Genomic DNA, 24,331 nt, shown 5'->3' with positions numbered 1-24,331 from the left:
AATGATTTAATTCTCCTCGTAACCCTGCTAAATGAGTAATTATAGGTCTTCTTTATACATGAAGCAGCTGAGGCCCCAGGGAGGCTCCTTGTCTTGGCCAGGTCACACAGTAAGTGTGTCCATGAGGATTTGAACTTGGGTCGCCTTGATTCCCCAGTTCAGCCCCTTTCACACTAACACTACTTCGTTCCCCCCCACTGTGTAGAAATTCAAGAAGCATTAACTGGTGGCAACATGGTGGCTTCTGTGTTGTCTGAAGTATCTCCCACAATGCTGATGTTAGAATTGTGTCATCCTAAGCTGTCTGGTAGAGCTGAGAGCTTGCTGAGGCTCACAGGGTTCAGGACTAGCTTCTCCCTAGCAGGTTGAGACCAGGACCCCTGCCCCCCCCCCCCCCCCCCGCCCCCCTACCCCTCCTTCTCCAAAGAGTCTGCCATTCTGGGTCCCAAGCCAGGGATGTGCTCTTGAAAGGGTCCCTAGGACAGCCTCACCATAGCTATACCCCTGCCTCTTTGCAGTGTTGGGCAACGTTGGCATCTGGGCAGAGGCACAGACCTTGCAGCCCTCCAAGAAGCCACACGTAACAGGGAATGCACTAGCTGCAGAGCTGAAGGGCTCAGCTAGTGCCTCCCCACTGGCTCCAGGCTCATCATTCATATACACTTTGTTCTTATACACATACACCAGCCACACTCTTTGAAAGAGAGAAGAGGGAAACCCAGGATTTGGGGATAGTCAAGACAACTCCTCAGCAAACCACTGTCCACAACCCACCAGCTGGAGAGGGGCTGCTGGGCAGCTTTCCCTCTCTAAGGGAGAAGGTGTAGTTCTGTTACATGAAATGTAGCTACTGCAAAATCCCATTTATTGGTAATCTCTTCCATAGGAAAAGTTAGTCTTTTGTGAAATTGGAGGGGCTTCAGCATCCTCTTGTTTGTAATCTGAGTTGATAACCAGCAGGGGAGTTGCAGCAGCTATGGCAGCCTCATTTCCTTTTAGCTGTTTAAAAGACACTGTGAGAAGCTTCTGCTGTCCAAAGTCAAATTTCCTTTTTCGTCATCTGACCCCTCAGTCCTGCCCCCTGTGACAGGTGACTCAGAAACCTGTGCAGCTTTTCTTCTCTGGGTATCTGTCTCCCACCAGCCTTTCTGTCTTTCCCCGTCTCACAGGCAGCTAGGAACCTTCAGGGACTTCCTTCTTTGCCTGTGGGGGTCTCTCACCAGCCTTCCTCTCCTCCTGCCCTCTGACAGGTGAGGTGTTTTTGTTCCACCCCAGAATTTCTTCCACTCTGTAAACTTAAGTGTTGAAGTAAGTAAGTGTCAGCATCCATGAAGTTTTTCTTTGTTATTTTCTTAAACCTACAACTCTTGTTTTTATGAAAAAGCCTTTTCCATAGAATGACCTGGGTCTGAACCATCGTGCAAAAATGGGATTTTGCTGCTCTAACTCGGCACGTTTGCTTTCTAGGAAGTAACTGGAGCTCTGTGTATCAGGTTCAAAGCACTGCATGTCTATGGAATGCCCCTTATGATGATGATGTATACTCCTCCAGTGCCAGGGACAGAGAACTTTAGCGAGCCGCCATTTCTCCAGACTTGGCTTTGGTGGTTTGGGTTTTTAATGTCCTTTGCCTTTAGTGGGGAGGAATTTGCATTATTGTGTCCGTGGAGCTCCAGCCATTTTAGCTTGTGACCAATAGGATGTTTTGTCTGAGGGGCCCCAGGAAGTGGGGTGTACTTGTTGACTTAGCCTTCCGAGCAACAGAGATCTCCACCCACGTTGTTTAAGCTTGCCTTCAAGTACAGGAGATTGCCGCTCTAGGAGTGTTTTTCCTACTGCAGCTAATAGGGAAGAGTTCCCACCCTGTGATCATACTTAGTTGGGCCAGGATTTCACTTGAGGGACTTGGGGGTTGCATTGGGGTTCTCCCTAGCTTGAAACAAATTTTCTCTCTCTCCTTTTCCTTTATTATGCCATTCACTAGGACTTGGCTCTCTCCAGAAGGGGAATGGGGAGGGAGTGTAGGTGCCCTGTGGTCATCTTGGAAAAATGAGGGTGAATGGAAAAGGCCTTAGATGGCAAGTTAGGGAGTTTTGAGGGTGCTCGATTTGGGTTTCTAGCAAAGTTCTGTCCTGTCTTCTCCGAGAGCTTCTTTGTGAGCACCTAGAGAAGGAGCCAGTGCCCCTCCCCAGGAGGAGGGTGTGCCAGAGAAGCTCAGGACAGAGCCAGAGATAACACCTATGTTTCCACAGAGAATTGGAGGAAGTGTCTCTATAGCTTTGAAGACAGGCTAGAAACATGGTCTAGAAGCTAGTACAATTCACTGGCTCTAGATTTGGTGGAATGGTTAGACCCAGGGAGGTGTCAGGAGGCAGTTCCCACAAAGTGGTGAGCGCAGTTAAGAAAGCTTCCTCAAGGTGCTGACAAATGCTCACACAGAGGGGAGAAGGGGCTAAAGGGGGTGTGGGGGGGAGAAGTGGGAGAGAAACACTAGTGACAGGGCGATTAGGGGTTGGGCTAACAGTTCTCAGGTGTTGCTCTTAGGTCAAGGAGGATGATCCCTGAATAAAGGCCTATCTGATTGTCAGAGAGAAGGGTTTTGATGGCTTCAGGGGTGACTTAGGCCAAGATATTCAGCTTGGGCTGCAGGGCTTTACTTTGAAAGGAAGGAATATGGGGTTTTTTTTGTTTTTGTTTTTTTTAAGGGCAGTGAAGGTTAAATGACTTGCCCAGGGTCACACAGCTAGCTAGTTAAATGTCTGAGGCTGGATTTGAACCCAGGTCCTCCTGAATCCAGGGCCAGTGCTTTATCCACTGTGCCACCTAGCTGTTCCTGGGGTTTTCAGTTTTGATTCTGGAGTCAGCTGTATTAAAAAATGGGAAGGCTTGTGCAGGGCTTTTCTGGGCATTCTTCTGGCCTCTTAGCGTCTAAAACCTTGCAGATTATTTGGAAACAAACCTGTTAAAGGCATTCTGAGATGAAGCAGTGGCCATTAAGGGCAATGCCTGCTGCTCTGCCTGCAGTGGGCCAGTAGTGTGTGTCTGGAATTCCAAGACCATTTCAGAAAGGCTTGGGACATGGTTTTGTCCTTTAATAATGAAGATGTTACAGTTATTGAAATATTTGACTCCCCAAAGCATCTGTTGTGAAAATCTTAGAATGAGGCATTTTCTTGAGGTTGGTGTTGTGCCAAGGGCAGGGCGTATTTTAGGGTGATTCTAGTTTCTTCTTTAATATAAGGGCTTTTTTTTTTTTTTTTTTTGGTGGGACAATGAGGGTTAAGTTGACTTGCCCAGGGTCACACATCTAGTAAGTGTCAAGTGTCTGAGGCCAGATTTGAACTCAGGTCCCCCTGAATCCAGGGCCCGTTCTCTGTCTATTGCACCACCTAGCTGCCCTATAAAGGCTTTTAAAAGACAAATTTGTGGGTTAGGGTTAGGGTCATTTGGGATAAATGACTTGAAACCTAACTTCCAGTCTATAATAAGTATCGTATAAGAAAGTGCCTTTCTTTGTATGACATAGGTTAGTTTTGCTGACTGAGGGAGAAAACTGCTAGGTACCTCAGCCTTGGGGGGAAAGACACCAAATCCAGTGAAGAAACTTCCCTTTTCCCCCATTGAGTGGGAAGTGATCTTCTAGAAAATTAGCAGTGTTGAAAGTTTGTATTATAGTTCTGGAGACTTTGTGTGCTTCACCGATTGAGTATGGGGAGGATCGAAGGCCACTTCTGTAGGACAGGCCAGAGATGTCTGCTTGTGCTGTTATTCGAATGATACGTAGATCTCAGTAGATGTCAGTAGGGTTTTTACCAAAGTACCTCCCTTGGCTCATTTGAACCTCATGGTATCTACACTGGGAGGGAGGTCCTAAAGGTATTGGAACATTTTATAGACAAGGCCAAGGCTCAGAGATTTATTCTCTGGTCACACAGATTACACAGGGCAGATCGGGGAGGGCTCAGAAACAAGGCTGATGGTTTGTTTCCAGGTCGGGTCTATGTCTGATTCTTCTCACTACCACTGTCAAAACTGAGAACAGCCCTGGCGAGAAGAGGGTAGAGTATGAGAAGTCAAGAAAGGCAGGGAACCCTTCTTCCAGAGAGAGCTGTGCTTTCAGAGTATTGGAGAGGCAGAGTGGGGGTAGGGGTTCAGAGGTTTCTTCCCTCTGTGACCTTGGAGAAATCACTTCACCTCTGGGGCCAGAAGTGGGAGACAATGGGTATGGAACATTGCACGTGGCAGACTTGGTGAGGTATTGATTAATTTTAACGAACCTTTTCTTTTCCTCTTGTGTTTTTTTTTTCCCCAAAGAAAAAAGTAAGGAATGGGTCTCTAGAAGGGAAAGGGAGGATGTGTTAGGAAATGTGGGTCATGTGAACAAACAGTCATGCCATTTTTTGAAAAGAATGAGGGGACTGTTCTAGATCATCACATCTCAAACTTTTTAGTCTTAGGGCCCCACTCAAACAATGTTAAGATCTCTTCTAAGAGTGTTTGTGTATGTGGGTCAGAGGTCTAGACATTTGCCATTTTAGAAATATCTTAGTATGATTATGAAACTAGCCTTAACCATGTCTTCCCGTCCCCTGTCCTGTCCCCCTCACACTTCCCTACCCCTTCACCCCTGGGCCCTGGTATGCCCTGAATGTTGCCCATAATTTGTTCAGTTGGTGGGAGATGGCCCACCATTCAGAGAAGACCACTAGGCTGGGGCCTCAGGCTTAAGTTCACATCCACCCAGAGGCTCTGGTGGTTCTGTGGCCATGGATGAGTCAACTTCCCTTGAGTGGCCGTGTTTTCAAGCTGCATGGGTGGGTAGAGTGCCCTTTGGGAAGCAGCTTTCCTTCTCTGGAGAGTTAGTGTTGAAGAGAAGTGGCGGGTTGTGGGAAGGACTTCATGCATCAGAGGAGAGGGCGTCCCGTTGTTCCAGGAGGGTTTGGGGGGGGGGGGCGATAGGTGCTCATGGAAAACGAAATGTTTTTTCCTTTTAATAAACAACTTGTTCCTATCTCCTCTTTCCCTCAGTGACCGCTGATATTTTCACTCCAGCTCCCCTTTTGGGGAGTTTGGGGGGTTGTGTCGTCCTCCCTAGATTTGGCACTGATGTTGTCCTGTACCTAGTGTAGCCAGTCTAGGACCACACACTTCCTTTGTCCTTGGCCCATGTGGGAAGATTTGGGGGAACTGCTCATTGGGGTATTTCCTCCACCCTGGCAGTTCAGAGTCAGTCTCTAGCTTCCATAGGTCCCAGGGAGGTGCCCAGGCTGAGGGCCTCACAGTTGAATTGGAACCCAGGTCTTCAGACCCTTAAGTCCGGCCCTTTTAGCTCATTGCATCTTTCACCTCTTCCTTTTTTATTTTAAAACATTTTTTTGGCCTAACTGTTAAACTCCATGATGTCCTTGTGCCCTGATGTGTTTGGCTGCTCTCTCATTGTGGTCTGTCTGTGTCGCTTCCCATTCCTAGTACCTTCATCTGTACAAATTCATGTTCTTAGCTTCTCGATTTGAGTATAAGCCCTAAATGTGGAATCACCATATCAGAGGATGAGCAGTGTTGTTCATGCATCTCTTTTGACTAAGTCAAAGGAGTGAACGGCTATGCCCCTCCCAGATTTTCTTAGAGTAGTTTTAAGTAGTAAATGTATTGGAATGCTTCCCTTTGACTGCATGATGAATCTTGGTGTTTATAGCAAAGCTTAAACATGATCATTTTCTTCTTTCCAAAATAGCTTTTGCCTACCAAAAAATTCTGGGAACCTGATGATTCCACAAAAGATGGACAAAAAAGCGTCTTTCTTGGGGACGATGAATGGAGAGAGACTGCTTGGGGTACTCCTCGTAAGTGATGATATTCTGTGACTCAATCGTTGCTCCTCTGATACTCATTTCCCTATGCTGAGCTCAACAACAAATGGTGTTGACACTCTTGCTGCTGTTTAGGATTTAATGTTTTAAATCAAGTTCCAGAGCACACACCTACCTGCCACTTTCGAAATCCCTCCCTGACAGCCCCCTTGTGGCTTAGAAAGCACAGGTAAGCCAAGAGGGCTGTAGGAGAAGGTGCCCTCAGTGTAAGTACCCTAACTGTCTCTAAAGACCTGATAAGACCAAGGGATGGGTGATCCCCAGGGCTCTTTAAGAGCAGGCCAGACTGGGAGGGCTCCTGGATTTGTGTAAGGTGGGGGAGAGTCCCTGTGGCTCATTTTGGATTCTGGAGTAAAGAGATTGGGCCTCTCTCTTCAGTTTTGACACGCTCTCAGTCCCTTGGGCCCGTGGACCTTGGATGCTCTCTCACTACTGTCTGCCTCTTCAGGGTTTCCGCTGCTTAGTGTCCTCGGGCTGGGCTGGCTGGGTCCATCGCCTGATTGTTTTAGCTCCCTGGGGTGTATGGACTTGGTGGAAGATTTTCCCTCCTGGCCTTTGAGCACCCTCCTCTACCTCTCAGTGGAACTGGGGCAGGAGGGGGCGGGTTCTTTGAGAAAATAGAAGCTCTTCTCCTTCATCTGTGCCCCACTCTCATTCCATCCTCTCCTTTTTTTTTTTTTTTTTTTTTTTTGGTGAGGCAATTGGGGTTAAGTGACTTGCCCAGGGTCACATAGCTAGTAAGTGTCAAGTGTCTGAGGCTGGATTTGAACTCAGGTCTTCCTGAATCCAGGGCCAGTGCTCTATCCACTGTGCCACCTAGCTGCCCCATCCATCCTCTCTTTGACCTCCTGTGCCAGAGCCCTTCTTATGTCATAACTTCCTGTCTCCTTTGAAGAGCTCAGCGCATCCCAACCAGTCTAGTGTCAGTCCCAGTCTGAAGGACTCAGACTCTTTATTTCTGCATCTAGTGGCTTTTTCCCAGGCTTCCTCTTTCTCCATGCCCTGCAGCATTTGGCATTTGACCCCTCCCCTTCCTGCTCCTGCTTTTTTTTTTTTAACCTTTGCTGTCCTCCTCCTTCTCTTAGTCCTCCTGCTCACCTCGTTGCTCAGTCTTTCTGGCTGGATCGCCCTCTGTGTTTTGGGCCCTCTTTACCTGCCAGACTTTGTCTTCCTGGGGATCACATTAGCACCAGCATGTTTAGTTATTTCTGGGCAGGCCCTCATTTATCTGCTAAGGTCCAGTCCCACACCATTGGCTGCCTTCCCACTGGTGCCCAGAGGCACCTCAAACTCAGACTTTCCAAATCAGGGACACTTCTCTCCCCCCAAAGCCAACCTTGTTTTCTGACTTGCCTCATTGAGTTGGACACTGCTGTTCTTGCAGTCACCCTACACCTTCGGCTGCTCCTGTCATTGGGCGTCTCTCCAGCACATGGCCACCACTTGAGCCCGGGCCCTGAGGTTAGGGCAGAAGCCCATCACCTGCCCCATTAATCTTCCAAATCCCAGGTCTGACCAGTTAACTTCCCCTTGTCAAAAACTCGAGTGGTTTTGCTGTTGGCACCAACCTAAGCCACGAACTTCCTTGATGTGAAAAGCCCTTCACCTTGCTTGAGCTTTTCCTGTGCATTTCTTTTTCTTTTTCTTTTTTTTTAGTGAGGCAATTGGGGTTAAGTGACTTGCCCAGGGTCACACAATTAGTAAGTGTTAAGTGTCTGAGGCTGGATTTGAACTCAGGTGCTCCTGACTCCAGGGCCGGTGCTCTATCCGTTGCGCCACCTAGCTGCCCCTACCTGTGCATTTCTAAAGCCACAGTCTGGAAGGATCAGGCACACCCTCCATGGAACATCCTGTTCAGGAAGCTCCAGGATCAGCTGGAGAGTGGTTTGTTTGGCCTGCCTGCTTTCCTCGTCTGCTCATACTTGACTGTCCTTTCTCGCCTCTGCAGGGCAGCCTTTTCGCTGGCTCTCTTGGGACCTAGACCTGCCTGGAGTTCTCTGCCTCTCACTTCTCATGCCCGGTGTACCTCCCTCTCCCCCTCCCCTGACCAGAGCTGCTTTCTTTCTCTCTCTGATTACTTCCAATCTACAACTGGATTGAGCTCCGATGGACAGGGTTGTTTGCATGTTGTGTCCCCTTTAGACTGGGGTGGGGGGAGAGAGAAAGGTGTCAGGCCTGGGATTTGCAGTATCAGTTGGGCAGGTCTGGGCTCAGATGGTGGCCTGATCATGTGTGCAGGGAGAGAGGTTCCAGTGGGGAGGGGCTCAAGGTACAAGCCCGAGGCGTGTAGGGTGACTGCCTCCTTGTGTTACTGTTGCCTTCTGTGTCCCCAGCCCTTCGCAGCCGTGCTTGGGGAAGCATTCAGTGAATGTTTATTCCCTGACTGCTTGGGCTCTGTGTGGTTACATGTATCACCTCTGTGCCTTTTTGGGCCTAGGCTGTCTGCAGTGGGCTCCCTCTCACTGAAGGCCCAGCTCCTTTGAAAGCTCAGCTCCACGGCTGCCTCCTTCTGAAAGAAAGCTTGTCTTGCTGTCTCCTTCCAGCACATGGCCCCATGTGAATGAGCGTATGTCTCTGTGGAAGCACATCGCTGTTTGTTCCTCCTTGTGGACATGCCTGGAGAGCAGGGATTGGATTTTGGTAGCTGTGTCCCCACAGTCTGACCCAGTGCTTGGCACAGAGATGCTTAGTTAATGCTTGTTGGGGAAATGTGAAACCTGCCCTACTTGTGTGTGGAGCTAAATTTCTGATCCTATAGAAGAATGTTAAAAGATTTTACTTTAGGGTGAGTTTTTTTAGGAGACTGCAGCGAAATGAGATATTGCTTAGGGAGATTTGAAACACCCTCCAATGATACTGGATCATTTGACTGTATTTCAAAAATAAACTTTTTTCTGAAAGTAGAATTGGCTACAGTACTGCTTATGATGATAATTAGACAGTTACTTTGAACAACTGGCTGAATCAAGTTTTAGATTAATAGTGGTGGTTAAATCTATAGGATGCTTGAATTTTCCTTAAATTGTTCACATTTGGGGTAAAAATGGTTCAGTCTTTTATTATTCAAGCCTAAATACTTATGTATTCAAAATCCTTTTAAAAAAATCTTCAAGCGCATAATATTTTCTGAAGTCAAGAATTTTGCCTGAATTAATACACCAGTTCAGAGCCCGATTATTTCTACTTCATGTCAGTCAGGGTACATGGGTGCTTTTAAAAATGACATCATTAGGTCATGCATATGAGCAGTTAGTTTTCTTTAAGCCAGAAAAATGGTCTTAATGTGTCATCTAAATGAATGGTTCCTTTACGACTGGGATTTAGAAACATTAAAGATTTAATTGTGCGGATTGCATTTAAATAATGAAAAATTTGAGGCAAGACTTACCAGTTTATTAATACTGAAGCTCCATTTCTTTTTGTAAATTTAATGCATACTTTGTTGTTTTTTTCTTTGAAATGGCACATTCAGAATTTTAAGATTCTTTTCTGTCTGTTTCAGAATATGAAATGAGGATAAGATTCCATTACTATGTTGATGGCCGTTTTAGTTTATTGAATTCTAGTGTCAGTAGAAGGCATTGGGAAGTTAACCATTCCTAGTTCAACTAGACGTGTTTCCATTTAGTATGGATGGTTGGGAAATATGTGTTGTGCTAGATCACTACTAGCAACATCCATTAGCTATGTAGCTGTTTGATTATTCTGGAGGTTTGTAATGATGATGACACAATTTCAGTTTTGGAAAATGTGGTAAGGTATTTTAAATTCTGTTGAGGCATTGGTAGAATTTCTTTAAGCCAAAAGTAAATCAATTATTTCCTCCAGACTAAATCAGAAACTTGAGTGAATGAGCAAAAAGGATAAAGCCATTTTATTATTCACTGCGCCACCTAGCTGCCCCCTGGATGAACAAAATTTAAGCACTTCCTCTGTGTGTGCTAGACACTCTGCTAAGCTCTGGGGTCACAAATCAAAACAAAGAGATGATTGCTGTGCCAAGAGAGCTCACATTCTCATAGGGGATGGCTGCCCATTGAGCAGACTTGGCCAAATCGAGGTGTTTGGGCAGCAGTAGGTGGGAGAGATGGTTTGGAACAGATCGGCAGCTAAAAGTAGCGGGGCCTAAGATGTGGGCCTCTTGAGTGGTGTGTCCTGTAGGCAGCTTAAACGCTCTTCCTCCCAAGCCACCCTCCCTTCTTCCTTAGCTCCCGGTTACAGTCAGCTCAGCTCCTGGCCAGTCACTTGTCAAGTCCTGTTTATCCTTGTAAACATCTCCATTTATGTGTGCTCCCTTCTCTCCTGTGACTGTCGCCATCTTGGCCTGGGCACACATCACTTCCCACCAGGACGACCATAATAGCTGGGGGTGGTTGCTCCCCCCGTCCATTCTTCCCCCTCTGGTTCACCTTCCACTGAGCTGACAAACAAATTGCTCAGAAGTGCAGATCCCACCATGATGCTCCTCTCCATCATTTCCTACCTTGCTATTCCTTCCATTGTCCCCAGAAACTCACCTTGCAAGATCAAAGGAACTCTGAATTCTCCCTGCCCCTTTGGCCCCCCTTTCCACACTCTGGGAGAGCTCCCAGGCCCTTCACCATGCCTTGTGTACCTGCAGAATCATAGAAACGGAGGCAGAAGGGCCACAGGATGATGGATTGGGGCTGGAAGGGGCCTTCCAGGTCCTTCACTAACCTTGGCCTCCAGTCAGCCCGTTTTGAGAAGGGAGTGAGACACAACTGTGGTTTGATCAGTGACGAGCATTCCTGGTGTGGAAACTCCACCCAAGTAGATGGGCAAGGTGCCTGCACCTTACAGTCTTAGAAATTTGCTCCTTCATGGGCAGGTCATGTGACTTGTCCTTTGCCACCCAGCGAGCCTGTCCTGAGGGCAGGACGGATGAACAAATTGTTCCTGTGCTGAGGCTGGGGCTCTTCCCTTTGCTCTGTTGTTTTCTCAATCCGAGCAGGATAGGAACCGACACCTGTACAGCATTTAGTTGAAGCCTTCCTGTGAATGAAGGGGACGTTTCTCAGCATTCGCTGAGGCCCAAAGGGGCCTTTTGTACCTTTCCTTGTTGTTCTTGGTTCTCTTCAGATTGGGGGGGTGTGGGTGGGGTAAACAAAATCAGTGCTGTTCTTTTCACTTGTTGTTCTGTTGCTTCAGTACTGTCCAACTCTCTGTGACCCCATCTGGGGTTTTCTTGGCAGAGGTACTGGAGGGCTTGGCCATTTCCTTCTCTAGCTCATTTGACAGATGAGGAAACTGAGACAAACAGGGCCAAGTGACTTGACCACGGTCACACAACTAGGAAGTGTCTGAAGCTGGAATTGAACTCGGGGCTTCCTCACTCCAGGCCTAGCCCTCTACTGCCCTACGTGGCTGCCCCTTGTCCCTTCCTTCCTTCCTTCCTGGCATTGGGGGTTAAGTGACTTGCCCAGGGTCACACAGCTAGTAAGTGTCAAGTGTCTGAGGTCAGATTTGAACTCAGGTCCTCCTGAATCCAGGGCCGGTGCTCTATCTACTGCTCCACCTAGCTGCCCCTCCGCCCCTTGTCTTTTAAATAGACTCCTTCAAATATTTGAAGATGCTGTGTCCCACAGCCCATATTCAGCTGGCATGATTTCAGGGTCTTTTGTCCCTCATGACCTTAGCGTCTCAATCATCTCATTAAACTTGGGGGCTCAGCACTAAAGACTGACTCCTCTCCCTAGGCCTCAAGTAACACAGCTGAAGAGTGTATTGGCTTTCTTGACCGCCATCTCACATTGCCCACAGCTATCAGACAGGAGTCCACTATGACCACCTGAGCCTTTTCAGAAAAATGGAGGGCGTCTGAAATGCCGTAAAGCCGAGTAAAGACTGCTCACTTAAGAAAGGCTGGAGCTAGAGAGAGGGAACTGTCCTGTACTGATAGACAGGGAGGTCTCCACCCTGAAGGTTTGACATGTGATCTCAAGGCCAACCCTTCTCTCTGTTCATGTAAGAATTTTTGTACTCAAGGGACTCTTTGGTTTTAAATAATGGATAACTTTCAAAGTTCAGGAAACATTTATTAAACATCTGCTAAATGCTGGCTGTACGATAAGAAGCAGAAGACAGAGCTCACCATCTAATGGGGGAGACAAAACATTCAAACGAATCTATACAAAACAAGCTAAATACAGGATAAATTAGGAATGATGAACAGGGGGAAGGCACCCAGATGAAGAGGGTTTGGGCCAGGCTTTCTGTGGGTGGTGAGATTTTGGTTGGGACTGAAAGGAAGCCAGAGAGGTTATTAGTCAGAGATAAGGAGGGAGGGAGAGGATTCAGCTATGGGGGAACAGCTGGAGAAAGTGCCTGAGGCTAAGAGAAGAACTGCTCTGTTTGTAGGTCAGCAAGTGTGTGTCTGGGATGAGACTCCTGGAAAACCGGGAGGGGCTTGTGAATGTCAAGCAAAACATTTTGTATTTGCTCCTGGTAGCAATAAGGAGCCATTAGTTTATTGAGTAGGGGGTGACCTGGTCAGGACTGCGCTCGAGGAAGATGACTTTAGTGACTGAATGGAGGTCGGATGAGCAGGGAGAGACTAGAGGTAGGCAGACACCCCCCCTCCCACCTCGTCCCCCCAGTAGCTGCTGCCATAGTGCAGGTGTGAGGGGATGAGGGTCTGCCCCAGGGTGAGAGCAGTGTCAGAGGAGAGAAGGGGGCATATGGAAGAGATGCTGCAGAGGTGAAATCAACAGGCTGTGGCACCATGTTGGATACCAGGGGTCAGAGAGAGTGAAGAGCCCAAGATGATTCCTAGCTTGGGAGCCTAAGGGACTGAGAGGAAGGTGTTTGCCCTCATCAGTAATAGGGGTCAGAGAGAGAGAGGGGAAAAATGAGTTTGGGACCTGTGGAGTTTAACATGTCTCCTGCACCGTGGTTAGAGTGCTGGACTTGGAGTCAGGGAGACGTATCTTACTGAGTTCAGTTCTGGCCTCAAACACTTCTAGCTGGGTGACCCTGGGCAAGTCACTTAACCCTGTGGCCTCAGTTTCCTCATCTGTAAAAAGACCTGAAGAAGGAAATGGCAAACACTCCAGTGTCTGCCAAGAGAACCACAGATGGGGTCACAAAGGGCGGGACACAACTCAGCAGCAAGAGCACGATGTCTAGTTCGAGATTCTGAAAGGCACTTTAAGGTGAGATTGGGGCGGAATGGGTAGATTTGAGGACCAGCAGCAGAGATGGCTATTCAATCCATGGCAGCGGATGAGATTCCCCCAAAAACCCCTCAGGAAGAGGGTCAAACACAGAAACCTGAGGGCCACCTGGTGTTAGAGGGTGTGACCTGGAGGAGGGTCCTGTCCGACAGAGGAGGAGCAGTGAGAGAGAGAGGAAGAGAACCAGGAGGAGAGGTCCTGAAAACCTAGAGGGAAGAGGAGGACTGAGAACAGGCCACTGGATGTGGCAACAAAGGGGTCATCGATAACTTTAGAGGGAATGGTGAGGTTGGAATGGGATGGTGAAAGGCTTAGAAGAGAGTACGGAGAGAAAGTGGACGCACTGATTGTAGAAGACCTTTTGAGTAGTTTAGCCACCAAGGGTGGGAGAGAAGCCGGTGATAGTAGGGATACAATGGTCAAGGGAGGGTGTTTTTCAGAATAGGGGAGACGTGGTCGTAGGCAGGAGGGAAGAAGCCAGTGGAGGGAGAGATTGAAGTTGATGAGAGAGGGGATGACGGATGGTGACCTGCCAGAGGAGACGGGATGGCGTGGCATCTCTTGAGCATGTTAGAGGGCTCAGCCTTAGTCAGCAAAAGTTGATCCACCTCAACTTGGAATTTAATGTTAGAGAATTTCCAAGTTAGAAATGGACCTTGGCCATTCATTCTGATGGCTATCTGAGCAAGAATATCCTCTTCAGTGTACTTATGGGCATAGTCATGTCACATTTAGAGGCTGTCAGATCCACCTCCCTCTTTTTGTGGATGAGGGAGAGATTCTGCAAGCTCTTTGGAAATGCCTGAGGAAGAATGCAAACTTGGGTCTTTCTGATTCCAGATGCAGTACTCTGCCCTCTGCAACCCAGTTGGCCTTTTCAGTGAAGAATGATTTGATCTGGCTAGTTGGCTGGGCTGACCACCTCTTCAGCCTTTCAGAGTTGATTTTCATATTGATTAGGTTGACTAGAGAATGAGGTGAGATGCTGCCCCTGTTGGGAACCATTAAAAAAACTATTTGACAAGTGTTGCCCCAGTGACTATATTTGAGTTTGTATTTTCACTTATCTTAAACTATCTTTATTCTTTTGTCCCTGCCTCCTAGGATGCACAGTGGCTGGAGCAATGGGTCTAGAGTCAGGAATCCTGAGTTCATGTCCAGCCTCAGACACTTAGTGTGTACTGAGTGCCCTGGGCAGGTCACTTAATTTGTCTGCCTCAGTTTCTTCATCTGGAAAACGGGGATCTTAGTAGGAGTTTTCTCCTAGGGTTGAGGATCAAATGAAATAATTTTTGTAAAGTGCTTATTAGCACAATACTTGGCATGGAGTACTTGCTGTATCTATGCTAGCTTACACTTGTGCACATGCCTGCACACTCACACATGCAATGAATGTTTCTCTCTCTCCCTTCTCTAGTAGTAATAAAAGTATTAATAAAAAGTATTATGCAAGCTAAAAATAGTCAGGACTGATTTTTATCCACTTGGAAAGCTGCAGTGCCTAGCATTTGGCCTGCTTAGAAATCTTTCTTAAAAGAAAGTAGCTAGTGGACTAGGTACCTTGGAATTATTGATCTTTGAAAAGCCATTCATCTTGTGGGATAGCCGAGTTTTAAAGTGGAGATAGAATCTTGCTTGATGGCACCTTAGGGTAAGATGGTGAGACTGCTTCTTGTTAGGTGAGCATCTGTCTCCTCCCTGCATGCCCCCCCCCCCCCAGCTTGTCCTAATTGCTCCTTTTGGAGAATTATTTTCATGAGGGTACCTGTGAGCCCCAAGGTTGGCAGCCAGTCCTTCATCTTCCCTGTAATTTTAACCTCTTCCCTAGTACCCTGATTTTCTCTAAGCTGCTTTCAGGTTGTTCTTCCTTTACTTCCCAGCAGCTCAAAGGGCTTTTGTCATCTGAGTGATAGTTGAATGAGTGTCATTCTGTAGAGATTACATTAAACAGAATCTTTTAAAATAAAATATGGTTGGGGGTTGGCTACCACTCTGTTAACTCCTAAAGTCGTTGTTTTACTTGGAAGTTGACTGGTTTTCATTTTATTCTTTCTTCCAAACAGACCATTCGATGTCCCAGCCTATTATGGTACAGAGAAGACCTGGACAGGGTTTTCATGGAAACAGTGAAGTAAATGCAATTCTGTCTCCTCGATCAGAAAGTGGAGGCCTTGGCGTGAGCATGGTAGAATATGTGTTAAGTTCTTCTCCTGCAGATAAATTGGATTCTCGATTTAGGAAAGGAGCTTTTGTAAGTACCTCCCTGTGTGGAAGGAAGACTCCGTTCTGTGTGTCTGATTTGGTTCTGTTTCTGGTTTTTCATATTTGCTTATCTTTACATTTAGGGAGAATGCCTAGTTCTTGTCCCCAGTCTTCCTTATTTAAGGAATCCTCAACATGGAGAAAGAGAGGAGCATTTGGGGAGGGATTTGGGCTTAATTAGGACACCAAGTGTAAGCCCCGGTAGCTTCCTCAACTGATGTTCAAGATGCCATTTGAATGCCTTGTAGGGGACAGCCCTGCACATTCCAATTCCAATATGGCGGCAGTCATCGTACTTGGTGGTGTTAATGCTTTCCTAGCCCCGCTATAGTTAAGGTTGCCTTAGCGCTTCCATTATAAATGACGATGGTTTTGTGCTTCAATTCTGGCCTTTGTTAAACAAGCAAACCACTCAGTTAAACTTGGAGGTGTATTTGTTGTTTCCATGCACTGCAGCGTAGATTTAGGTCACCTTATGGTGCCTTTTTTGTGTGCTCTTAAATATTCAGAGTCAAACAGATTCTTTCTCCTCAGGGCCCTAGAGATGCTGAAACAGATGGACCTGAGAAAGGAGATGAGAAAGGCAAGGCTTCTCCGTTTGAGGAGGACACAGACAGAGATCTTAAACAAGGAGATGAGGAGGATTCTAAAATAAAAGGCAGAGGGTTGCCAAATGGAATGGATGCCGATTGCAAAGATTTTAAGTAAGATTTTCACTTTCTCCAGAAGACAAGCATGTCCTTACTGGTCTGTGGGGCTCATTCAGACGGTTTTCCAGACGCTTCCCATTCGGCCTGTGTTCCTACTGCCCGGGAGGACGGTTTTTGTCACTTGGAAGCTAGGCTACTTGGTTCTCGCCAATCCTTTGGGTCCTCAGACTAATTCTTGGGAAATGCAAGTCCTTTGCCGCATTTCAAATGGACAGCACTGTGATCTTTGATTCCACTAAGCGAGAGCTCACATTCGTTTTGCTGTATTCTCCCCTGCCAAAATGTAGGCACCGTCCCATTTCAAACTCTCCCCTACTCTGCCCAACAGTGCCTCCTCTTGTCTGAGCTCCTGCCGGTGAATCCTCCCTTCTCCTTCCTCCTCCTCTTTCTCCTCCCCCTCCTCCCTCTCTTCTTCCTCCTCCTCCTCTCCCTCCTCTTCCTCCCCCTCCTCTCCCTCCCCCTCCTCCTCACCCCCTTAATAGTTTGGCCTAAGAAAATGAAGGCCTTCATGTAGTTGAGAAGCAACGACTCTACCCTTCCCTGACCCTGTTGAAGGAGTTCTTGTTGGTTCTGATGGCAAGAAGAGATGGTGGAGATTTGGGAGTTAGTCTGAAGAATGCACTTCATTGCTTTGTTCTAGTGATCTGTAGACATACTGGATCTTTTCCGTTAAAGGCTTGGTTCTTAGGACGCCAAATGGTGGACATTTTGCAAATCATTTCTTCCTATTGGTTTCCCATTTATCAGCTCATGTCGAAGCAGATGCTAAATTGTGTCTAAAAGCCTGTTATCCACACACATGTCCAGAGGGACTAGTATTTAAAATCTGTTGCTTTTAGATAGCTATAGCGAGGGAGACATTGGCATAAAACGATTTTCAGATCAGTGACATAAAGAACTCCTGAGTGCAAAACAACATCCCAAACCAGTAAATCTCTTTTTCAAAAAGAAATGAACCCAGTGAAATACAAAGAATTACATTTCAAAAATGCACCTTGCATTTGCTTCCCCCAGCTCATCTCTAACACGGATTCACCCAAGACTAATTGTTTAATACTGAGTTGACCATAACCCCTCAGGATCCACATATTTATAATCGAAGTGTTAAAACAACATTAACTATAGCAAGAAAAATGGCACCACTGAAAGGGGCAAACCCTAACCACAGTAACCATGGAGAGACCGACTTTCTATTTGTGTTGTGTGGAGAACACTGCAGTTTGGATTTTCTGAATATAAATGCTTTGCATTCCTTCGAATGTTCTAATTCTGTTCTGTGTTAATAATGCTGTTATTTCTTAATGTTATTAATGACTGTGGATTCCGCTTCACTTCCTAGATGGCATAAAACATTTTTCCGAAACAGCCATTGGTGTGTCATCCCAGCATCCTAGCAGTTGTATGTAATAGTTTGATCCCTAAAGCTTTCCTGAGGGACTGGGAAGATTTTTTCAATTCTGCTCATTTTGTCCTTCCTATTCAGCATGGAAATGAGTCTTAGTGTTAGCCTGAACAAATAAAATGAGAGTAACCTGTGGCTTCTGTTTATGGATAAATTTGTAGATTCGCCCCTAATATCAGTGGTCGAGAAGGAACATGGTCTTCTCTTCAGTATCTACGAGAAAATATGGAGGAGAAATAAGGGCATTAAAAAGGCTTTGTATAGGTTATCCGCTTTGTCCCAAGTATCTGAAATAGTCAGCATAGAGAATGGCCAGCCCCAGAACATAGTACCAAACCAGGAAATCACTCCAAGCTTCCCTTTCCCTGTTGGGGGCTTTTTGGTGTTAGGGTCCACTGGGCCCAGCCTTCCCTCCCTATTGCCTGCCCTCAGATACTCTCCCCTCACCTTTCCCATTCCCCATGACCTCTTTCTCCACTCCACCCCAACCACATACAAAGGTGGCCACACCCTTGATACCTGGTCACATTCTGTTGTCTCTCCACCTTTCCCTCTACTTTGTAACCCCAAACTTTGTTCCTTGTCCTCACTGGGACTTCCAGGTGACCCCGCGGTTCTCTTCAAGGTCATTCCCCTCTGCTCTAACCACCTCCTCTTTTCCTCATCTCAACCCCTTGGAGAACCTGTTCATCTCTATGTTGTCCTCCTAGCTCAAGTGCCTGTACCCCTGTCCCAGGTGGCGATCTTGCCTTACCAGGCCTCGGGCCTCTGCTTTCACTTCCACTCACAGACTGCTGAGTGAAGCTGCATACGACCAATGGGGTCCTTCCTGCTGCACGGCAGCGAGGTGGACGCCTTCCAAACCTTTCAGCAAAGCCTCCCATGGCTCTCCCTCCAGACTATCCTCCCAGCTGAGAACCTGACCTTGTGTGCCACTGAAAACATTGATGCCATTTGATGAGGGCTCCCTCTCCCCTGCTCTTCCTCATCTCACGCATGCCAAATCCCTTTCCTAATCCGAAGACTCCTCTCTTTCGAAGGACAAACCCCTCTTAACTGCACAAGTGGCCATTCTGTCCCATCTCCTGCAGCAAATTGCCGTCTCCATCCTCTTCCCACTTGTCCATAGCCTCTCCTTATGCACTGGCTGCCTCCCTGCTCCTACAAACCCTGTGTCCTCAGTCCTTGCCTCGTTTGCTTGTTGTCTCATATTTCTCCTGCTTTTTCTGACTCACCTTTGGAGAAGGCTGCCTCCAACCCGTGTGTCCCCTTCATTCATCACCTCTGCCTTGTCTTCACTCTCTGTAGTCTGATTTCAGCCTCGTAGTTCACTTGGGATGGCTGTCTCCAAAGTTAGCAGATATCCCTGTATTACCAACTCTGATGGTGCTTTCTTAGTCCTCATTCTTCTTGACCTCCCACCCTCTGCTCCCAGATACTCTCTTCTCTCCAGCTTGACCTGGTTCTTCCCTTTATCTGACAGCTCACTCTTCATCTGAGTCATGCCTGTGTCCCCAGGCCCCTTCCCTCTCTTCTCTCTCCTCTCTGTGCGAGATCTTTGGTGGTCTTATCAGCCCCCCCTGGATTCTCACATCTGTCTAGGCAGCCCTGTCTTCTCTGCTGACCTCCACTCTCACATCTCCTCCTACCTCATCAAAACCTTGAACAGGGTTCTTCCCACAAAGCCTTTCTATCTTCCTGACTGCTCTTTTCTTATTGAGGTTTCTGCCAACCTCCCAGTCACTCAAGTTCACAGCCTCGATGGCCTCTTGGCTTGTTCCCATCCCTGCGTGGTTTCTCCCATTGCCTATCTCTTCTGTGTGCCCTTTTTTCCACACTGGGCAGGCCCTCATCACCCCCAAGGGCCTGCTGCTTTCTCCTCATCCAGTGTCACTGGAGGTTTTGCTCTGGCTGCCTGTCTCCTGGCGTCCCTGGCTTCCTCGGCTTCCTCTTCTACAAGAAGCTGTTCCTGATTTCCCCTTCTCTCTGGTGAACTCCCCTTGGTTTAGCCTCTTTATACTTGTTTGTTAGCCTCTTTATACTTGTTTGTATGTGGGATCGGTGAGCTTCCCAAAGGCAGGGACTGACTCCTGCATCTCTGTATCCACAGTACTCTCCACAGTGCCTGGCACTTAACAGATGTTCCCTGATTGACTGACTTGGGAGGGCCCTGGAACCTGGCTTCTGGAGGGGCTGCCCAACACCCCAAGGCCTCTGTTTGGAGCCTGATCCATGATTGGGGAGAGTGGGGGTGGGAGGGAGGTCCAAAGTCATGCAGAGAGAAATGGCAGGGGAGGGTTTACATGGGATTAAGGGCCATGTTTCCTCTCTTTAGTCAGAGTCCAGAGTATCGAGTAGTAAAATTTAGGAGCCCTTGCAGTTGGAAATGTTATCATCGTGTGGATATCCTTAGGGCTATCTACTAGTATGTGTATCTTCCTTATCCCCGGACACAAGAGACAGTTATTTGGAGAATGGCTAAAAAAGCACTGGGGGTGATCTGGAGACTTGCACAAAGGCAGCTTATTGTGCTGCTGGCCCCAGAGTTCTGGGATAGACCCCGTTTTTCTGTTGACCCTCCTCTGGACACTGAGTTCAGCCATGTTGTTAAAAGTCTATGTGCCTGAGCCTTTCATACGTATCACCAAAAAGCCAGCTAGGTGATTGCTGGGAGTTCTTTCTAAATTAAAGTTAAGGGTCTTTTTTTTTTTTTCATCATGAAAACTGGAGTTTAATTTCCATCCTAATGCATTTATTCCACTGTGGTTGACAGTGATTTCTTTGCTCTGGTATCTCCAAAGTAGAGCTTCCTTCCTAGCTTAGTGGGGCAGTGGCTGGAGTCAGGAAGGCCTGAGTATAGCCCAAGCCTCAGACTGATTTGGGACCATGGACAACTTACTTCACTGCTGTCTTCCCCAGTTTCCTCAAGCAGGCTTATTGTAAGGATCTGATGAGATGCTATTTGAAAAGTGCTTGGCCCAGTGCCTTGTGCATAGTGGACCCTTAAGAAGGGCTCATTCCACGCCATCTGTGTGTCACTCCCTGTGTGACCTAGGTCTCTGCAGTCTCCGTTTCCTTACCTGCCACACGGGGAGAATAGCCCTGCTTCAGAGACTTGTGAGGGCTTCGCATCACTTGGCCTCTGCAGTCCCCTTAGCTCTTACTCTTAGTCCTGCTCCTGGAATGGGAGAGAGTCCTTTGGAGGCTGGAGTTGGCCATTCACGCCCCAAGCCGCCTTGGAGAGACCCTGTTTGCTAGTGGGCCCAGCACTCCTGAGTAACCTGGCTTCTTGCCTGCCTTGAGGCCCTCCTGTGGTTTTCGGGAGGTTGTGACTGTCGTTTCCCTTTTTGCTGTGGTTTTTCTCGGCTCTTACCTCTATAATTCTCTTTATTTAGTCGTACTCCGGGAAGTCGCCAAGCTTCTCCCACAGAAGTAGCTGAGCGCCTGGGCCCCAATTCGAATCCTCCTGAAGGACTGGGTCCTCTCCCCAATCCTGCAGCTAATAAGCCCCTCGTGGAAGAGTTCCCCAGCCCTGAAGCCCAGACTCTGGATGCCATGGAGCAAGTGGGCCTGGATTCCCTGCACTTTGACTATCCTGGGAACCAGGTGCCGATGGACTCTTCAGGGGCTGCCGTGGGCCTCTTCGACTATAGCTCTCAGCCGCAGCAGGTGAGCAGGCTCGCCTGGGTGATTTGGGCTGCCAACCTCGAGGGAGGGGGAGATCTTAAGTGGCTGTCTGTTTGTCTCCTAGCTCTTTCAGAGGACCAGTGCGCTAACCGTTCAGCAGTTAACGGCCGCCCAGCAGCAGCAGTATGCGTTAGCTGCGGCCCAGCAGCCGCACATAGGTGAGTGATGAGCTCGTGGGTTGGCACCGGTGGGTGTGGGCATCCTCAGGAGCTGATATTTGAGCAAAGAAACTGTTTTATGAGAAGACCCTGGTCCTGCTATTTTTCCTGGTGGACCATGTTCTTAGCCAGTGACCTCCTTCATTAGTTTAGGAAAGGCAGCTAGGTGGTGCAATGGATAGAGCACTTGCCCTGAAATCAGGAGGACCCGAGTTCAAATCTCATTGCAGGCACTTACTAGCTGTGTGGCTCTGGGCAAGTCACTTAACCCCAATTGGCTTAAACATTTAGGTCCTCTTGCCACTGGACCCAGATGGCTCTGGAGGAGAGAGTGAAGTTGGTGACCTTGCACTTAAGTCCAATTCAGTGCAGGTCATGACCTCACCTCCTGATGTCATGGTCCTCTGGGAGACCGAAGGACAAACAGCATCAACAGGATCAGGGATGATGGACACTTGGCTGAATGTTGTGGCTGAAGAGCAGTGATGTCCTACACACTTGAGAAGCAGAATTAGAGAGAAATGCCATCCTGGCGCACCCGGGTGGCCCTGGCCAGGTCACCCCACTCCCTCTTTGATGAAATGAGGATCAGCACGGTGGCTGGAGCAGCTTGGAAGCCAGTCTGAGGTCATTTGTCCCTGTGATCCTGGGCAAATCACTGAACTGCTGCCCGCCTTATGCAGCACAATGGGGTTGTTGTGAGGCTCAGAATAGATTCTCTTTGTCAATCTCTTAGCACAGTCTTGGGGACATATATATATATGGGACACACACACACACACACACACACACACACACATATATGTATGTATATGTATATATGGACTTTATAAATGTTAACTCTCATCACCACCATCAGCTGTTGTGTCTTTCACTCCTTGTGTGCCTGTGGCCAAGTCCCCTTTTCTCAGCATTGTTATCCATGCGTGTGGTGTCAATGACTAATGAAGCTACTATCTGGGCTGAGCCAGCAGGCAGGTGAGGGACGCTTCCCAGTGGGCCAAGCTGACGTCCTTGGGTCCCGTGTCTCCAGAATGGGACGGTGCTCAGGGACCCTGTGTCATTTCAGGGTGTAGGGTGTTTTTAAGGAATAACCTATGTCCCGAGCACTAGGTCATTTACAAAAGCTAATGTTTGTTAAACCCTTGGCTTGGGAACAGACTGAAGCAATCAATGCCTTGCCCTTTTCTTGCTCTTTGTAAGGGTGTCCTTGCATCTTTCCTTTAGTCTAGAACCTAGAAAGAGGGATGGAAGGAGGACTTCTTTCCCCCAGTTTTTGCCTTAAACAGGTGATTCATTGGTGCTTTTAGAAAATATTGCTGTTACTTCCCAGTGAATTCTGGGAAATTTGTCATCTGCCTCCATTCCTCAACCCAGTATAACCAACTCTTGCAACAGATCCCCTGAGGCTTAAGAGTTGGCTGTGAGCTGCTTCACTCCCCACCTGTAGTTCCAGGCTCTCTGCCAAGGAGGAGCTGTGGTGAATGAGCGATGGGGACTCTGGACTCGAGTCAAGTCCAGAACATTTATTGAGCACCTTTGGTGTACCAGGCACTGAGCTAAGCATTGGTGACAGAAAGAAACAAAAAGCAGCCCCTGCCCGGGTTTCTCATAGGACAGTAGTGTTCATTACAATCACCCATCACAGCTTGTTCCACCATGCCCAGTCAACAGACATCCCTTCAATCACCAGTGTTTTGCCACCACAAAAAGGGCTGCTACCAATATTTTTTTACATTTGGGCCCTTTTCCCATTTCTTTGGTCTTTTTGTGGTGCTGACCTGGCAGTGGTGGTGTTAATAGTCCTTTGGGCACATTTCCAAACTGCTGTCCACAGCTCTCCTAATAATGCATCCGTGTGCCTGCTTTCCCGAAGTCCCTCTGGTATTTGTTGGTGAAGGAGCGGATGTTTTGGGTGATGATGATAACCTGTAAAAGGCAGCTGGAGGACAGGATGGTGGGGGCCTCACATCGTACTCTTGAGTGACTCTGAGGAGTAAGCCCTGGGGGTCCTACTGTGTTAGAGAATGGACCCCAGGGCAGTTGGGCTTCTGTGGGCTCCGGGAGGAAGGAAGGCTGGTATCACCTGGGAGGGTGAGCTGCTGCCGACACCAGGACCTCCCAGCATTCCTAGCCTGAGCAGAGCACCCTGCTGTTGGCAGTAGCATTTGGTTGGTCTCTGATGAGATGAAACATGTATAAATGTACAGGGATCAGTGTATGTAGAAACCAGAGTTCTCTCTTAGCCCTCACCGTCCTCACTGCAGTGACTGGGGGGAGTCAGAGATGGTGGCGGGAGGTGGCCGAGGGAAGCTCTCACCAGGACCGCAGGGTTTTCAGTGAAGTACGAGATAAGGCTCTCCTGGGAGGGAGGATCGAAAAGGCTCCTAGTGTTTCTCTGGCTTCGTTCACCACTTGATTAGGACCCAAGACAGGAGGGAGGTGCTTACGCATTTATTAAGCACCTTCTCACAGCCCAGTAGGGGAGGGCTGTAAGGGCACGGAGGTGAAAGGACTTATCCAGGATCACTCAGCTCGGACGTGTCAGAGGTTAGATGGGAAGTGGGGTTTTCCTGACTCCAGCTTGTGACACCAGCTGCCACTGGTGGGAGTAATGCACGGCTTAGCCTTGGCCGGACAAAAGGAGGCTATGGTGGGGAAGAAAGGAGAGTGTGACTTAGTATTGAGAGGTTATGTTGAGAGTAGTAGCAGGGTTGTGGGTCAGTGAGCACAGACTTGACGGCCCACCTCTGGGTGTGGTGCAGGTGGGGTGGAGAAACCTGGAGGCCCTGGGAGGTGGGGAGGAGAGAGAGGCCGTGAGCCCATGTGTGGAGGACGTCAGGGCTGTGTCCTGGAGTCTGGAGGTTAGGGAATGGTGGGGCTCAAAGGAGAGCCTGGGGGCCGCTGTCTTCCCAGGGTGTCGAGTGGCTTCCCAAGGGACAGTCAGGGGACATTTCTTCTGGGGGGCCAGCAGGGAGGGGTAGAGCATGTTATAAAGGGGATTCCTTCACGTCCCCTCTGTTCCTTTTCACTTGTCAGATGTTGCAGG

General features: G+C 48.1%; 1 protein-coding gene across 7 annotated transcripts in view; it reads left to right on the top strand.

Moving 5' to 3' along the window:
- The window catches only part of PUM2 (pumilio RNA binding family member 2), a 97,410-nt gene that overhangs the window by 29,487 nt on the left and 43,592 nt on the right, over positions 1-24,331 (top strand). For 5 of the 7 annotated variants that reach the window (XM_043981725.1, XM_043981724.1, XM_043981722.1 and 2 more), the window contains exons 3-7: positions 5,735-5,843; positions 15,127-15,314; positions 15,860-16,029; positions 20,833-21,106; positions 21,189-21,282. In XM_043981725.1, coding sequence (XP_043837660.1) covers positions 5,735-5,843; positions 15,127-15,314; positions 15,860-16,029; positions 20,833-21,106; positions 21,189-21,282 — 835 coding nt within the window. Of the gene's footprint in view, positions 1-1,169; positions 1,251-5,734; positions 5,844-15,126; positions 15,315-15,859; positions 16,030-20,832; positions 21,107-21,188; positions 21,283-24,331 lie in introns of those variants that run through there. The other 2 variants (XM_043981723.1, XM_043981726.1) reach the window with 2 other exon arrangements.

Source organism: Dromiciops gliroides, chromosome 2 (assembly GCF_019393635.1).
Source record: "Dromiciops gliroides isolate mDroGli1 chromosome 2, mDroGli1.pri, whole genome shotgun sequence".
Taxonomy (NCBI): Eukaryota; Metazoa; Chordata; class Mammalia; order Microbiotheria; family Microbiotheriidae; genus Dromiciops; species Dromiciops gliroides.
This window is presented reverse-complemented; position numbering and strand designations above follow the sequence as displayed.